Source organism: Thunnus maccoyii, chromosome 7, assembly GCF_910596095.1.
Source record: "Thunnus maccoyii chromosome 7, fThuMac1.1, whole genome shotgun sequence".
NCBI classification, from domain to species: domain Eukaryota; kingdom Metazoa; phylum Chordata; class Actinopteri; order Scombriformes; family Scombridae; genus Thunnus; species Thunnus maccoyii.
Window position 1 is genome coordinate 11889499 of NC_056539.1, and position 16996 is coordinate 11906494.

The 16996-nt window shown below is 38.1% G+C and overlaps 3 protein-coding genes and 1 long non-coding RNA gene across 6 annotated transcripts; 3 read left to right on the top strand and 1 right to left on the bottom strand.

The window, feature by feature from the left end:
- Positions 1 to 1891: 1891 nt before the first annotated feature.
- Positions 1892 to 4819, top strand: LOC121900175 (duodenase-1-like). The gene is made up of 5 exons (XM_042416230.1): positions 1892 to 3134; positions 3228 to 3372; positions 3485 to 3617; positions 3972 to 4229; positions 4342 to 4819. The coding sequence occupies exons 1-5, from the start codon at positions 2963 to 2965 to the stop codon at positions 4501 to 4503; spliced, it is 870 nt and encodes a 289-aa protein (XP_042272164.1). The 5' UTR covers positions 1892 to 2962; the 3' UTR covers positions 4504 to 4819.
- LOC121900181 lies at positions 4071 to 11433 on the bottom strand. The gene is made up of 3 exons (XR_006096919.1): positions 11350 to 11433; positions 9687 to 9851; positions 4071 to 4147 (listed from the first exon to the last, which is right to left on the bottom strand). It is a non-coding gene; the product is annotated as an uncharacterized LOC121900181 (long non-coding RNA).
- LOC121900178 (serine protease 57-like) lies at positions 5225 to 10144 on the top strand. Its single transcript, XM_042416233.1, has 6 exons — positions 5225 to 5295; positions 7877 to 7954; positions 8099 to 8252; positions 8935 to 9064; positions 9272 to 9526; positions 9719 to 10144. The coding sequence occupies exons 2-6, from the start codon at positions 7912 to 7914 to the stop codon at positions 9869 to 9871; spliced, it is 735 nt and encodes a 244-aa protein (XP_042272167.1). The 5' UTR covers positions 5225 to 5295; positions 7877 to 7911; the 3' UTR covers positions 9872 to 10144.
- Positions 11434 to 11575: 142 nt separating the features above from the next.
- Positions 11576 to 16918, top strand: LOC121900179 (spindlin-1-like). Of its 3 annotated transcripts, none has more exons than XM_042416234.1 (5): positions 11576 to 11679; positions 12408 to 12449; positions 12996 to 13243; positions 13351 to 13584; positions 14738 to 16918. In XM_042416234.1, exons 2-5 carry the CDS (start codon positions 12430 to 12432, stop codon positions 14941 to 14943), a joined length of 708 nt encoding a protein of 235 aa, XP_042272168.1. In that variant the 5' UTR covers positions 11576 to 11679; positions 12408 to 12429; the 3' UTR covers positions 14944 to 16918. The 3 variants fall into 3 exon arrangements, with proteins under 3 accessions (XP_042272168.1, XP_042272169.1, XP_042272170.1); XM_042416235.1 differs by having other exon boundaries at positions 12411 to 12449; XM_042416236.1 differs by lacking the exon at positions 11576 to 11679 and adding an exon at positions 11705 to 11820.
- The last annotated feature ends 78 nt before the right edge of the window (positions 16919 to 16996 follow it).

The following is a 16996-nucleotide window of genomic DNA, read 5'->3' on the forward strand; positions in this document are numbered from 1 at the left end:
ATGTAAAAGGAAAAGCAAATAACTTGCATGTATCTGTATCTGGTCTGTACAAGGAGACAAACTGCAGGTTGACTGTAATAAAACCAGGACAGTCACACTTTGCACTACAACGATGCAGCTTAATTTTGTCACAGGTGAAGGTTAGGTGAGTGCAACCAAGCTACATTATCCACTTACATGTCATCAACATCATAATTTTAGAAAAAATCGCACCACAGCAATGCAGCTTGATTTTGAGCAAACCCAAATTTCTTTAACCTAACTTTATTGGAAAAATAGTCCCACCCACCTGATCATAGAAACATTGTCCACAAACTTGTCTCTGCATCACTGTACTGACATGGTTCTGTCTCTAAAGTCACTTTCAGATAGGTGAAATAGACAGCTTTAATAATGTCTAAATTATCCCAGTTATAATAAAAGTGGGATCAGACCTGGGGATTTCTTAACTGTAATAATGAATAGGCCTATGAAATGTACACAATTGCAGTAGCACAAAACACAAATCTCCTGTTGTCAGTATATTGTTAACTTATTAAATGGAGCTTAGCGTTGATTCAGGCAGAGACAAACGTCACTGATAGTCATGTGTTTCATTTCTGTCCAATTATTTATGTCCACAATGTATTCCATCCACTAAGGTGGTCCTTGTAAAATAGGTGGTGCTCATTCATTCTCCTTTTTAAAAAAAAAAAATATTTATGAATGTTTTAGTCAGTGTATAGTATATATAATTTGTACTCAGGTTTCTCTTGCAAAATAAATCTTGACCACATTGAAACAGAATAAATAAAACAAAACTAAATTACATGCATTTACCCAAATTCATAAGTAACATTTCCTATTATAGAAGGTGAAATGTTATAATATATATTTGGTGCACATGTCCATGTAAATTTGCAAATTAGTTAACTTGGTGTGGTTTAATATTATCCACAAACAGTAAGCAAGGAGAAGAAGGTCCAAACAGGCCTAGATTGAACAAAATAGATACTGAAAGTGAAATTTATATAAAATGTGAAATGCAAATGGCGAACGAAATGAAGGAGGAAGAACAGATTCATGAGAAAGATTGAAGTGTTAAAACTGACCACATACTTATCACATAATGTGCTTCACACTGCTGAGTTACCAGAACCACAAGCAAAGATACCATAAGCCAGAGATATCACAAGCTGCAAATTCCTATTGCAGAGAGGATGTGGTCATAGAGTTCAAGATTAAAAAAAAAAAAATACTTGAGACACCCAGGTGTCAGGCTGAGGGTACTGCCAACTTAATGCAGGTCTGCAAAAATTTCTGCTTCATGTTCTGACATGTCTAGGACAAATTAGTAAAACTGGAAATCTGATGAGAATGGCAAATCTGATTATTATTCTCTGGTCTACAAATGGAAGATTAACAGAATTTTCAAATAACTGATTTTACTTTCTAATAAAGGATCAAGTCTGAAGTTACATCAGTAAGTCCTGTGTAAATATCCACTAGGTTCTCATTTGCCAATATACCATGAAGTATGCAGTTATAAATCTAAGTAGGTCTTTAACAAAGGTCAACAGATCTAACTTTCTAAAAAGCTGAAGTCTACAGTTACAAATGTTTATGATGTCATTCATGCAAGGTCATGAATTTTTTACTTACTAATAAGAAATCATCAAAAGTTAGTGAGTCATCCGCAATTACAAATGTCAATAAGTCATTAATAAAGGATTCTTAAAATAATGCATGAAGTCTTCAGCTGTAAATATTAGCTAATACATTATTTAAAGGTAGATTTTGGTTCAGATGCTCTGCAAACAGTCCATTGGAAAGAGTCTGATGAACTGCATAGCTTATAAAAGACAAAGCAAGTGTTGGAGGATGTAAACGCCACACAAATAGCTTTTTCACAATCTGACAGTGAAACTTTCGCTTTTATTAATGACAAACAACTGATAACTTAACAACTTATAAAGCAAGAATAAATATGTAGATATATTAACCATTGGGCAAGCCAAGGCAAGTTTGTTTATGGAGCACATTTCATACACAGGGAAATTCAAAGTGCTTTACATAATGCAAAAGAATACAAAAACAGGAAGGGTGCCTTCATGAAGGGTGCCTAATAGAAAGTGGTAGAGTATTACCCATGTCAGACTCACCTGGCATGGCAATATCAATAGAAATAATACCACAAGGGTGCAAGAGAGTTCTCTTTATTGACTTTATGTACATACTATGGCTACTGCATAGCAGCACTAACATAGACTCCATGTTGGCAAAGGTATTGGTGATAGAGACATATTAGTCGAGCAGGAGAAATAGGTTCCCATGTACCTGCATGGCATTTTTTTGCAACCTGTTTTTTGGGACCCTAATGGTGCTTAGTTAAGAATTTTTCATGTTGCCAAGGTCAACTAATGGCCCATGGGGTTCGTTTGGTGGCCTTCTTGAATTGATGTCCACGCAAGCAGCAAAAAAAAGAAAAAAGTTTGACACCAGAAATCACATGGAAAGGTCACTGACATTGTACAACCACTCTTTATTGGTGAAAAACGGGTTACTTTATTATGTCTCTGTTTAGAAAGGCCACAGCAGAGGGCACAAATGACTTCCTGTACCCATTTTTCCTGGCTAGTGGGACCTTGAGTCTCCTGCCAGATGGCAACAGCTGGAATAATGAGTGAAGGGGTGGGTGGGGTCATTGTAGACCTGGGTTGACCTTTTGGTTATGGACCAGTTGTATAGGTTCTGAAGCTGCAATTGTTTAAATTTCAATGATCTCGCTGGCCTGGTTGACTACCTGGGTCAGGGGGATCCCTGAAACTACATCTTATCAGATATAGGTCAGTGGCCTAATGTGTATAAATTTGGGGGTCCTTGACACCAAAAAGGTTGACATGAAAGAGTAGGAAAAATGCATTCATGTGAGACACAGTGTTAAAGTTACGTCTGTGCTTTGTCAGCTTGCATTTCTCAAAGGATGTGGTTAGATATCAAGATAGATGGAAATCACACAGTCCAGATCAAATTCTGCTGTTTAAAAAGGGTGTGTTTGACAGCCTCAAGACAACAAGTTGAGTTTGCTGCAGACACAATGTATGTTCTGCGCAAGATTCTGCTTTTTCATGTCTTAATGTGCCTCGGACAAAATGGTAAGATTGCACAATCTTTTCTACAGCATGTAACTTATCTCATTCTCATTTCATCTCACTTAACTCATTTTAATTTTCTTCATATATTTTTAGCACTTGGGAGTGAAATCATACATGGGGAAAAGGCCCCAGAGAACTCCCTGCTGTATATGGCCTCGGTACAGAGCTATGGAAGTCATATATGTGGAGGAGTCCTCATCAGTGAAGACTTTGTACTCACAGCTGCGCACTGTGACGTGTGAGCTACTTTTCCCTCTTTAAACAATATATTATTCATGTAATTAGTAAAATCTGATCTGATTTTCTGCTGTGTTTTGTTGTTGACAATCTGATAATTGCATTTTATTCAGGAATCCTACAGATGTTGTTCTTGGCACCCACAATCTCAGAAAGGCTGGCCATAGAATGATACCAATTGTGAAGAAATGCAAACATCCATCTTATGAAAATATTGCATATGGGAATGACATCATGCTCCTCAAAGTAAGTAGATTTTCATACAACCCAGTTGTTTCACATGACATGTTGCATTTTTTTAATCAAATTATTTCCTTTTAAGTTATGTTAAAATAAATTTGGTTCAAGAAATCAATGCAAAAATTAAGCATTATTTTCCATGAGGGTAAATGTAAAAGGTGGTGGTAGAGCCTAAAACAGTATTGAATAACAATGTCCCAGCATTGCAATAATTTAATTTTAAAACCTGTCTACCTTAATTTAAATGAATCATCAACTCTGACATCTAGCAATTGTATAAGTGAAGTCTGATAAAGATTATGGTCATGTTCAGACAGATCGCCAGTCTTTTAAATTTACTTTCTGATTTTGTGTCTCCAGCTGTCTAGAGGAGTTCAACTGGGCAAAAGCATACAACCGATTCCACTTCCATGTTCTGATATCGACCTTCAGGAAAACCAAATGTGTCTTGTAGCTGGATGGGGTTACGTGAGAACTGGTGGTGGCACTGTTGATGAGCTGAGAGAGGTGAATGTGTCGATCATTAACCCAGAAGTCTGTAGGGAGAGATGGCCTGTCAATATTCCTCACAATATTATCTGTGCAGGTGGATATGACACAGACAAAGGATTCTGCCAGGTGTGTTTTCTGTCCTCTAAAAACAAATGGCAACTGGTTTCTAGTCTTAAAATGGTACAAACATCTTTAATGAAATGATGAGCAAACAAATTATGATACTTCTTCCCAACAGGGTGATTCTGGTGGTCCTCTGGTGTGCAATGGGATGGCAGTTGGTGTTGTGTCTTTCAATAGGAACTTCGACTGTGACTACCCAGATGTACCCAACGTCTTTACAGACATATCAAAACATGTTTCCTGGATCAATAAGATTGTCATGGAAAAGAATTGCTAAATGTAACAATCATACAGTCTTACTTTGCTTCAGCATGCCTTTATTCTGTTTGAGCGGCGCAGTTGTGTCTGAGTCGCTCTTTCAGTATTTGCTCTTAAAAAGAAATGCAATGATCTTCCATAAAGTTTTGCTTCAGCATGCCTTTATTCTGTTTGAGCGGCGCAGTTGTGTCTGAGTCGCTCTTTCAGTATTTGCTCTTAAAAAGAAATGCAATGATCATAAAGTTTTGCCTCAGCATGCTTCTATTGTAATATGGAGGTGTTGTTGTTCACTATTTGCTCTTCAACCAAAATTCAAAATAAAAACTCATTTCAAATGCCATGTTTTGTTTCTGTCAGTATGAGAGGACACAAATAATATTTAAGTTAATAAAAACTATTCAAAGGTCCTTCTTCCAACAATATATCTACAAAATGTGTACATTTGATGTAGAATGAGTAACTTCTGACATGCCCACATAATACTGGTCAGCCCTAATAAAACCAGGACAGTCACACTTTGCATCAAACCACTGCAGCTTGATTTTGTCACAAGGCTACACTACGTAAGTGCTACTCATCATCATCTTCATTTAGCAATTGGCTATATTTCCACAGCAGAGCAAGAGGGGTGGTCAGTGCCTCCCTGATAACTGATTGGCCACTCCAAATGCTACCCCCAAATTTCTTAAACTTAAGTGACTGACTGGAAAAATAGTCCCACCCACCTGGCAGTAGCAATATTGTGCATTACCTACAATCTTGTCTGTGCTTCATGCCTGACAGGGGAGACAGAGAAGTCTTAAGTCTAGAGGTGAGCTGCGTAATGACTTTCCACACTCTGTTTTTTTTCAAAATTGAGGTTAAAATAAAAAATAAAAAAATGATCAGTGTCACTGATGCTGAGAAACTGGAGAGTACAGAGCCTCCAAAGGATGTGACGGCTAGAAGTCAAGATAAAATTGATGGAAATCACATTGTACAAACCAAACTTTGCTGTTTTAGAAGAGTCCACTTGACACCAGCAAGACAAGAGGTTGAGTTCCCTGCATGCATGATACATTATCTGCACAAGTTTCTGCTTTTTCATGTTCTGACAAGTCTCAGACGAAGCAGTACGATTACACAATCTGACTATTTTCTCCAGTTTATAAATGGAATTATGACTGATTTTATTTGTATGTTTTCAGCACTTGGGAGTGAAATAATAGATATGGAAAAGGCTGCAGAGAACTCAGCTTTCTGATTTTGTGTGTCTGTAGCTGTCTAATGTAGGAAAGCTTGTCAGTACAACAGAGAACAGACCCGACTTCAAAATCCTCAAGTAAACACAAAAGATAATGGAAAGCTGCGTGTTGCTGGATGGGTTTGCACGAGAACAGTCCATGTATTATTTGTGCACATGGATATAGCACAAACAAAGGATTTCTGTCAGGCATGTTTCCTGCACATACACAGAACATGTCAACTGGTTTCTATAGTTCATGTAGCCCACATGTCTAAACACATTGACACTTCCTCACAGGGTGATTGTGGTGGCCCTCTGGTGTGCTATGGGATGGCGGTTGGTGTTGCATCCTTCAACAAGCACGATAACTAACCACTCAGATGTACCCAAAATCAATACAGACAAAATTCCTTCCCTGCATCAAAGAAAGAATCTCATCTCAAGAAAAAGAAATAGTCAATCTATCTTACTAAAAGTTCTGCTTCAGCATGCTTTTATTACACTGTGAAGATATTTCTGTGTCTTAAGTAGCTCTTTCAGTGTGTGCTGTTTCATCAAAATGCAAAGTAATTCAATTCTGTGGCAAAATTCTCTATCAAAACATATAAAATGCTGCTCAAGTTAATATAACAAATGCAATGGTCCTTTTTCTATTGTTCACTTGAGCTCAACACAAACTCAACTTAGTGTTACTAAAAGGCTTTTTAAAGGGCTTTTTTCCCTCCTGCATGTTCTGTAGTCAATGTACTTCTGTGCTAAAAAAACTAATAATTATCACTTCAATTTGACAGATGAAATTACTGCCACTGAGGTTTTGTTGGCTTTTGTTGTGAATGAAGCATGATCTAAAAGTGGCAGCAGATGCATTTATCAAAATTGAGTACAGATACAGTGGGTGAATTAATACATTTTTCATTTTCACACAGCTGAGAATCTTGCACCTCACTGCACATGAGAGTAGAATTATTCTGAGGCTGCAATAACTTAAATGACATGAAACCACACTTTCTCAAGAACACTCTTTTTAACCCAAACATGATGCAACCCAATACAAAACGGGAACGTGAAATAACTCTCGGAACACTTTGCAAGATTGAAGTATGAGCAATAACATTGAGAAATAAACCACAATTTTGTAAGTATTCAACACACACAAACGCAAACAAACACACAAAAACACAAATTGCACTTTTTTCTCTTTTTGCTACCTTGTTATTCATTTGGAGATGTAGTGTGTGTCATAATCCGGTCTATCTTAATGCCCCTTCCCCTTCCCAGACTAAGAGAGAAGTTAAGCAGCTGGGTTTCTACATGATGTAAATGAAATGACACATTGCTCATATTTTGCTGCTTAGCTAATTATTGTTTGTGGTTTGAGGTTTAGACAGCAAAGTGTTCTTCTCAGAGTCCTAGTTGTGAACTGACTGTTGCAGGTTACAAAACACGCAAGTGCTGTTGCTTGGGTTATTTGGCACTAACCAGTTTTGTTTTGTAAGTCGGAGAAGTAATAAGAGTATTGTGTTTCTGGGTTTTTGGCTTTCTGTTGCTCTGTGTTTTTCCTCCTGTGCTCCTCCTCAGCCTGCTTATCTACACACCTTCTCTGTATCAGTCTCATTAGCAGTGTCCTGCTCCCTGTGTCTTCCCCAGCCATCAGCTCCTTTCCTGTCCTCCTGTTCCAACTGCACCTCATCCCCTCATCAGTTTCCTTTGTATTTAAGTGCTGGTTTTCAGTTCGGTCTTGTTGGCTGATCCTTTATTCTGTCTTGTTCTGTTTTGCTCTGCCTGCATGTCTGAATCTAATAAAGAAGTTATTCTTCAGCTTTTCTTTGCCTGCCGTTCTGGGTCCATTTCCTGCTGCTCTTTATGACAGTGTGGACTTTCGCCACCTTTTATCTAAAATGGTAACCTTTGCTGAAGTGTTTGACTTTTAATCCGTCACAAGACATGATTTTGACTGACATATATGGCAACCTGAACTTTCTGAGTGTCATGTGACAATCTCTGAATAGCTGTTATAGGTTTAACTCAGCTGATTCCTTGAGTCGGTTATGAAACCCTTTTTTGAAAATCTAAAACCATGTCTTCTGTAAACAGGATGTTAGCAAATACACTGAAGCAATAGAGACCACCACATAAGCAATATTCTGTCTTCTCAAAAATGTATAAGAACAAGAGTCAAAGGAGTGCATTTGACCAAAGACCATGGCGATCCACTTTGTGCTACTGCTCTTCTTTGTCCTAAATGGTAAGCTACACTGTCCTCACGATTCAAATCCCAAAGCAGCAACAACTAAAAGCATATTGTATGTCTCATTTCTATACATGGTGAAAAGCTATAAAAACTCGGATTAACATAAGGCAATAATATATGAAGTATTTTGTGTTTCAGGGGCTTATGGTTCTCGTATTGTTGGAGGCAGAGACGCTGCCCCACACTCGCGCCCCTACATGGCCTCACTGCAGTTCCGAGGTCGCCACAACTGTGGGGGAGTGCTGGTGAGAGAAGACTTTGTGCTCACAGCAGCACATTGTCAGATACCTCGGTAAGAATTCAAAGATAGGCCAGTTTTTTTTTTTGTTTTTTTTGTTTCCAGCAATAATGTCACTACAACATAACAGCATAACAACATAACTATAACTGATAACTGGAGATTTGAAACAATGTGGGCTTCTATGAGAGCATGCTGACCAATTCCCAAAGTATAGCCTCTGGTTTCATTTCATGTCAAATCAATTACAAAATCAACATGTCACATCTTAACATTTGCCATACTCACTTAGTTAGTAATTCATAACAGTAAATATTATATACAGTTTAATCAAAACTAAGTTTCAAGCACAATTTTTATTGTGCTTTTATTTATTCATAAGTTTATTTCTTTTACACAGTTAAATCCAGAAGACTAACATGAGAGGCTGCTTTTTGTCTACTCTCAAGGCTTGAATCAATGCAACAACAAGAAGAGTTATAAAACAGTTCCTACCTGTGAATGTGTTATGCACACAATTAAGTAACTTTGACAAAAAACAAAGACAATGAAATGTTCCCTGTGGTGAATTAAATAATTCAAGTCGTATTGTATTAAAATGAATGGAAACCACTGAATAAAACCTTAGATCATGCTTTGAACAAGTTTTTTTCTCTCAGATACTGATGTTTTTCTGTCAAGAGAGATCGTCAGCATTTTATCTAATCTCCAATCATCATTCAATTTTGTTCCCTAGACCGTACACAGTTGTGGTCGGAGCTGATTCCCTGTCAGCTAATGAGTCAACAAAGCAGGAGTTCACTGCTGTCAGATCCATTCCACATCCCAGTTACGATGGACATGAAAACGACATCATGCTCCTAAAGGTGAGGACATTTTAAACTGATAAAAATGATAAATGTGGGTGGTGACAAATCTTCACATGTTGTCCACTACTTCAAATTTTAAGTAGAATCCCTCTTCATTATTGTTTCTAGTTTGCACAAAAACAAAAAATGTGATGTTAAGACTTCACAAAATCTAACACACTCAACATTTTCTCTATTTTTCTACCATGAATCTCCACCTCTCAGCTCAACCGCAGGGCCCGACTGACTACAGCAGTGAGGCTAATCTCTCTTAAAAGGGGACCTGTGAGAAGAACCAGTCGGTGCATCACAACTGGCTGGGGTGATATAGGTGATAACAACACCTTACCAAGCAGGCTTCAGGAAGTCAACGTTACCATCCTACAGCAGCGGGCATGTCGTAGAAGATGGGGACTGGTTCCCATCACCAGGACAATGATTTGTGGCACTGGGGCCCGTGTGTTTCAAGGCTTCTGCTCGGTAAGAAAATACACCAGCTACACTTTGATCAGCATGTAAATTGATCTTTGAAGATGATGTCTTTAGCATGTAAAGATGACATTTTAGGTTCGCAGTTGGCAACTAAGTTTTGGACACAAAGAAAAAATCACTCAGTTTATTCTAAACAAAGTACACCTACTGTTAAGTTTTGTTGTATCTTTTCTGTTAAAGGGCGATTCAGGTGGTCCGTTGGTGTGTGATGGAGAAACAGCAGGCGTGGTCTCCTTCTCTGGCCGGCGATGCGGAGACCCCAGGACCCCCGATGTCTACACACGCATATCATCCTTCAGGGAATGGATTGCAACTGTGTTGAACAACAATTAGGAAAATTATAACAAACAGTAGTGTGCCAATATACTGTATTGAATCATATAATTCAAGACTCTTAGTAACTTACATGGTGTGTTGTTTAAAATCTGTTATACAAGATAGTGCTGTGGTTGTTCAGGTAAGATAATTTATTTTGCTTTTGTCACCACATCTGGTTGTTTTTGCTACACTGTGAAGCACTAATTTTGTTTGGTATTATACATTAAGCATGCTAATTGGTTCAGGCAGACTGTATTTTTTCATTCTGATGTTTCAAAGGCACACAGAGTTGAATGTAATAATAAACTAAAAATAAAAATATATGGTTAATTCCAATGTATTTGATGGATGACGGATAAAACAATGAATTCTGTGGTTGTTGCAGCTTTTTTGCCTGAAAGTTGTGTTCATATTTTCATATTCGGTAAGTTGGTAGAACTTGAGCTAGCCATGTGTTATCTAACAAACTGTAGCTTTGGAGCGTGGTGTGCTGATGCACAGTAGTTGTGCAACAGTCTGCTGTCATTGGGATAATATACCTGCAATTTAGCAATATCAGATTAATTCTTGGAGCATAAATGGGCGGCACTGTAATTGTTTCGTGTAGATAAACACCCTAGATAAAGAGTGGTTGGACAGCTAAACAGGCAAGATTATCAGATGATTTAGCAGCTAGCTGGTTATCTTCTCTCTGCTTCAGTAAGCATGGGTTACAGACAGAGTCTGCATAAACTGTTGCACAACTTTATGATGTAGTTAGTAAGATAATAATATAAATACAGGTCTTTTGAGGTTGTGCAGAAGGGAAGTGCTTCTGGACACTAAAATACGGTTAGTTGGCATAAAATATGAAGGCCACATGAACAGGCAGGTGTCCAGCTGATATTCCCAATTATTCGCCTATTCTCATTAACCCTGTACACTTGGTGAATGATGAGTGTGACTAGTTGTCCTGTGGTCCTGTAGATTTATAATGCCCATGGTAGTGATAAGCATTCAGTAAATATTTCAAGATCATTTGTGATCAAATGTGGTCATCAACTATGCTGTGCTGTGCTACTTGCAACTTGGGGGGTTTGTATATTTCATAGGTTTGTATATTGAAATGGTTTTGGTTGAAATTATGAACCAACATATTTTACAAAGATAAATGGGTGCAGGTTTCATTTTGTTTTGGAGATCAGATGTAGTCTATGTGTTATGTAGGCCTAGCAGTAATGTAGAGGACAAAATGTGCTTCAAGAACTTAGTGTTGTGTAAGTTTATTTAGCCTATTTGTTGCTGAAATCTTTATTTTTTGTTGCTAAATGTTGTCATGGGCCTATCAGTGGGATCTAAAGTGAATGAAAATGAAAGTGTGCACCCAGAAAATGATAATAAAATTACTTTTGAGAATAATATTGTTTTATAACTTTGACACTTATATTATGCTGTCTGCCCCTTTAAGACACATTTCGGTAACGAGCGTCATAGAAAATCCGACGTCACTTTACCTGTTGAGCTCGGTTGTGTTATGTCGTGTCGTTTATGTGCACTAATACCGTAATAACGCTAATGCAGTATACAGCACTATTTACAAGAACCGAAACTCTGGTTAAAAGTCCAAATTATTGTAATATAGACATCAATTCCCAGTAGTCATTGCGCGCATGTTCATGTCCTTCTCTGCGGTCATGGTAACCGATGGCTCGCTGGGAACCTGAGTCTTTTCTTCGCATCTCCCATTTTCCACAGGTTTCGCGAGATTTACATAGGCGGGTTGTGTGTGGCAACATTTCTCTGCCAGACGAACTGTCCGATACTGATATGAAATCTGCGTACAGGTGAGCAAAATGTGTTCCCAAAGGGAGGATAACGCTGTTAACGACCAGTTGTTGCTGGTGGTTGTTAGCTGCCACCGGGACACCGAAAAAGCGGATGTAGCTAGCCGCCTCCGCTTACCTTACAGTAACATCTGCATTGAGGTAGAGCTAGGACAGACGAGTGTTATTGATAACCTACAGTATGTGGTGTAGGTGTGTTGGGTTTAGTCCAGCACAGGTGGGCTACGGCATAACTTGTCGTGTAGTGTACTAGCCCGTGTCATCATATTTTATATATATGTTGCTAATGTGGCTATAAGTTATATGCAGCAAAAATATTACTGGCTCACGTTATATGCTGTAATTTGTCAGATTCAGTGCTGACGTGTTGGCTTGAAGTTGTGTCAGCCAGATTTGTCGGTGGCTTTTATGCTAAACTTTGCTCTGATATATAACTGAGCCAGACAGTGTCGTCTAAGAAGACTGTGCTTCACAAACAGTGACCTCCATGGCTGTAGTAGTTAAAAGTAAATTACCCAGGAAGTTATTCCATCATGCTAAACCATTGGCTGTTGGAGTTGTCAGTCTTTGCTCAGCAGACCGCAGCCTGTCACAGGTCTCCTCAGACAGGCGAGCCTTTCAGCTGAAGGAGAGGCCTTCCTCATGTTGTGGCATACATGTGAAGTTTGACAGCTGCCATACTCAACTCACGTATTAACTGAACATTGCCCTGTCTTTCTCTCATTCAGTAGCCTTTGAATTTCTGGAGGCATGTCCAAGAAAAGGGGCAGGTATGTAGAAAACAAAGCTACTGTATATGCCATCATGTGATACCATTATTAGTGGTACCAGAAAATAACAGTTAAACCATAATGTCACAGCTACATAAAGAAGTGGTAGAAAATAGGAATAAGCCACTGAAATTAACAAATAGCTCTCATTTGACTTACAGCTGTAATATATAACAAACATTTATATTGCATTTTGAATAAAATAATCAGCTGTGTTTAAAATCATAAAATAAGTTTGGATATTGTTGCAAATAGACTTTAATAAGAAACTTTATTTGAAGTGAACTCAGCCTATAATAACTTTACACAAACATCTCAAATGCAAATTCTTTACACATGCAAATTCATATGTAAAGAAATACTGAAAATGTTCCATAGCCTGGTATGATGAAGTTGTTGTGTGTGTGTGTGTGTGTGTGTGTGTGTGTGTGTGTGTGTGTGTGTGTGTGTGTGTGTGTGTGTGTGTGTGTGTGTGTGTAAAATACACACTGTTCTGTGTTTAAACCCTTAATCGCACAGACCTTCATATCCATCCTGTTTCACCAGAAAGCGGAGTAGCGGGGAACTGAGTGACACAGTAAGCCCTGACCCCAACAGCATTCTGGGAGTCCGCATTCAGCATAACTGGCGTGAGAAGGGCAACCAGAGTAAATGGAAGGGAACGGTGCTGGACAGACTTAGTGTAAACCCTTCTCTCTTCATGGTGAAGTACGACGGCTTTGACTGCGTTTATGGCATCGAGCTGTTCAAGGATGAGAGAGTGTCAAACCTGCAAGTCCTGTCGGAAAAAGTTGGTGAGTTAAGAAAGGCTTCTCTTTTAACCTGTGCCTGCTAGTCATAGCACATAGTCATATAATAAAGGTTGGGTTATATTTTTGCCTTTTTACCTGTGTCTCCGTAGTAAACAACAAAATCAAGATACCTCCAGGGGCGGAGGAGCTGGTGGGTAAAGCTGTGGAGCATCTGTTTGAAAAGGAGGATGGAGAGAAGAATGAGTGGAGAGGCATGGTCCTCTCCAGAGCCCCAATCATGACCAACTGGTATTATATCACTTATGAAAAGGACCCCGTTCTTTATATGTACCAGTTGTGGGACGACTATGCTGACGGAGACCTCAGGATTCTGCCTGAAGCAGGTACTGGTAATTTGTGTGTAACAAAGAGGGACTGATATTTAACAGAGCTTTATTAAGTCTTTTATAATCTTGTCCCAAGGCTTTATAAATAAGATCAAGACTAACCACTATGTGACGTAAATCATTTTCCCACTTTGGAAGATCATGTCATTCTTTTTTTGGCATGGATACCATGTGAGTGCACCATTGAAGTTTGTACTCACCACAAGTCCCCATGAGGTGGTATGAGTCTCATTAGCAAATGAGCAAAGTTAATTATATTAAAATAAACACTTCTTGTCTTCTTGATATAGTCATGTCACGAGTGACAATTTTCCAGAAAAAGTAAGATTCTTATAATTCTTGGAGTTCAATCAGGCAGTGTTTTTTGGGGGGGGGATTAGATATTTATTGTTAATGAAAATGTTTCTGCCAGAATTTCAAAAAAATCAAAGACTCTAATCAGTGGTTTTCATCAAAGAACTGTTTCTGGAGTTGCTCCAGAGGTAATGGGTATGTTTAAACAAGCACAAGCACTTAAACATTTACAGAAACTCTTAAATCTAATCCAGATAGTGAGAAATCCTACAAAAATATCAGAATACTCAGCCATTATGCAAGGTACTGAGGTCTGTAAAACTCTGTTGGATTGTTTGTTACTTTAGTCTGTTAGAGCTTGTCCATGTTAATGTTCAGCAAACAGATTAAGAGCTTAACTAGGGTATGATTAAAATAGGCAGGATTCTTACACTGGTCTGAAAAGTCTTTGATTTGAAGAATGTTTTTTTACTTCCAGGTCGTAAAAGATAGATGAGATTTTTTTAAAAAAGTTAATCCGCATTTAGCTGTATACTTCTTATGAGAGAGAAGAAGCCAGTTTTTGCATTTTTAGTGATGAAGGGTAATGAGTGGACAGTTGAAATGCACCATTCAAAAAATAATAAGGAACCATTGTTTTTAATCCTTTTCATGCATTATTTAATGCCCACTTTGAGTTACTTACAGTAGGTGTTTGGTGAGTTACACTCATGAAAATTTAAACTAATGTTGACTGTGGAAAAACTTAAAAAAACAAACCAAAACTCCAGTACTGTCACAAGATAAATTTCACGTTTAATTGTAATATCAAAACTAAAAAGGCTTTTCCCTCTCCATTGTTCATTTCTTCCTTCAGAAAACAAGCACCTGTTGCCTGCAGACAGGAAGCCAGGAGAAGAGACGGAGAGTCTGGTGGGGAAACAAGTGGAGTATGTTACTGACAAGGGTGTGAAGAGGACGGGCCTGGTTATCTACCAGGTCCCAGCCAAGCCCTCTGTCTACTATATCAAATATGATGATGACTTTCATATCCATGTCTATGACCTGGTCAAAACCACCTAGAAATAGTGGACACTTAATCTCACTCTCCAGCCTCCTTCCATCTGTTTCTGTTTCACTCATCATTATAAACTGTTATTTAAAGCCATGGCAGGGTTGAATAGTTAATGTGCTTTATTGTTCAGAAGACAGTGCAATCTTTTTTTTTTTCTTTTTTTTTTGTATGCACAGCAGAACTGTAGCACCGCTATGCTTGGCTATTGCGAGGAGGGAGTCAACCTGTTTTACTGCTGCTCTACTTTATACGTTTAAGTTTGGACAGTTCAAGATCGCGCTGCCCAACAGCTCCAATGTGCAGTTGTTACTGCACTTCCATTGTTGTTATCCTTGAGATAACTGACTAACAAAGCTGCACAAAAAAGCCTTTTAAAGCCACATTTCTTTGGATTATCTAAATAGCCAATAAGCATGCTACAGTATACACATTATGTTTGGAATAGATCCCTTCCATTGACGCACTTATTGAATCATAGGGCCGGTAAATATGAATACTTTATTTATCTAACAATAATATCAAATTCAATGTTAGTATTGGAAGAGATGAATGGAATCAGCGTTGTAAAAACCACCGTAATGTTATATTTTCAGAAGCCATTCCAGTGAATTATGCTCATGTGGAAATATACTCCTGCACCTTTGTACCACATTTAGTATTGTTGTATCCATGGCTTTATGAATTGGCTACATAATAAACTATGTGATTCATGCAGGGCATCTCGTCTTTTAACCTTGAAGGAAGGTTTGTACAAAGGCTCTAACAGCACAAGGAACATCAGATCCTCAGTGCTGTAGATGAAGATGCACTCCTGTTTAAATTTGAATCCACAAAAATCATAAAGTGCCTTCAGGCTTGTCATTTTGCAATATTGCACATATATTATCTCTGAATATCTGCGCTCTTAATGAATCATTGTGTATGAAGGCTGCTATTTGGTTTTCATTCAAACTCTTAACAGTATGGTGACACTGACAGCTCGAGGAAAGTTTTGTGATCATCAGTTTATATTAAGTGTTGTGTTTTGATCTTTATGCAGTATGAAAATGTTCTTTAAATATAACACGCATCATCAATGGTTGTATAATCTCACTGTTAATATTGTGGGGAGCACTTTATTGTATAAAGTTTACATGTTTAGGTTAAGATATGCTACGTAGTTTTCCCCCAAATGCTTTTTTCTTTAGGAGCAAATGTGGCAGAATATGCTTTACATCAAACGCATGAAGATAAACAGGGAAAAAAAAAAATTGTTGCAATACATTCAGATGACAGTATTTAATCTGTACAACTTGTGTAAAATGCCTTGTAATTTTACCTGTTGTGGTTATTCTCATTCATATGAATATCTCATCAAAACACCACCAGCTTTTAGTAAAAGTGTTAATATACATACATTATAAACAGAATATTTCACAGGTATAATCAACTGACAACTAACTCTGGTTCTGGTCTTTACTTTGTCTCTCAGTCTTGCAACTTGACATTTATGCTTGCAGTATGTATCTCAACCCAACTGTCACTATGTCCTAGTTGCTGAATTGGTTTTGGCCTTCTTCATGTCATTCAGAGTATCCCCCTCAGTAAACTAGTCAGCCAGTAGGTATACTGTTACTGTTATTTTTGGCTGTCAAGACTCCGCATGCACCATCATCTGCATAGAGTGCCTGGAGACTTTCAAACCTCAGTTATTTAGTCGGTGGAGAAGTAACAATGTGTGGCTGAATCAGTAACGTTTGCTTAACCCGCATTAAAATAAAAAACAATCCAAAAAGAAAAAAAGAGAGAGGTTAACATCGTACATCACCACCGGTGGGGCTGTGGAGTGTTTCTGTGTTGTGTAGAGTGGAATTACAAATGACTGTGTGCGCTCTTTTTTTCATGCTTTTAATCACCTCCTCCTGCTCTGAAGTTGTAGCAGCACCAACAGGCAATTTGTGTCATAATTATTCTGTCATGGGTAATAAAGACTTTTGCACATTTGTTTGGTGTTACTCTGTGAGCACACTGCCATGATCAACATGCAGTATATATATATATATATGTGTGTGTGTGTGTTTT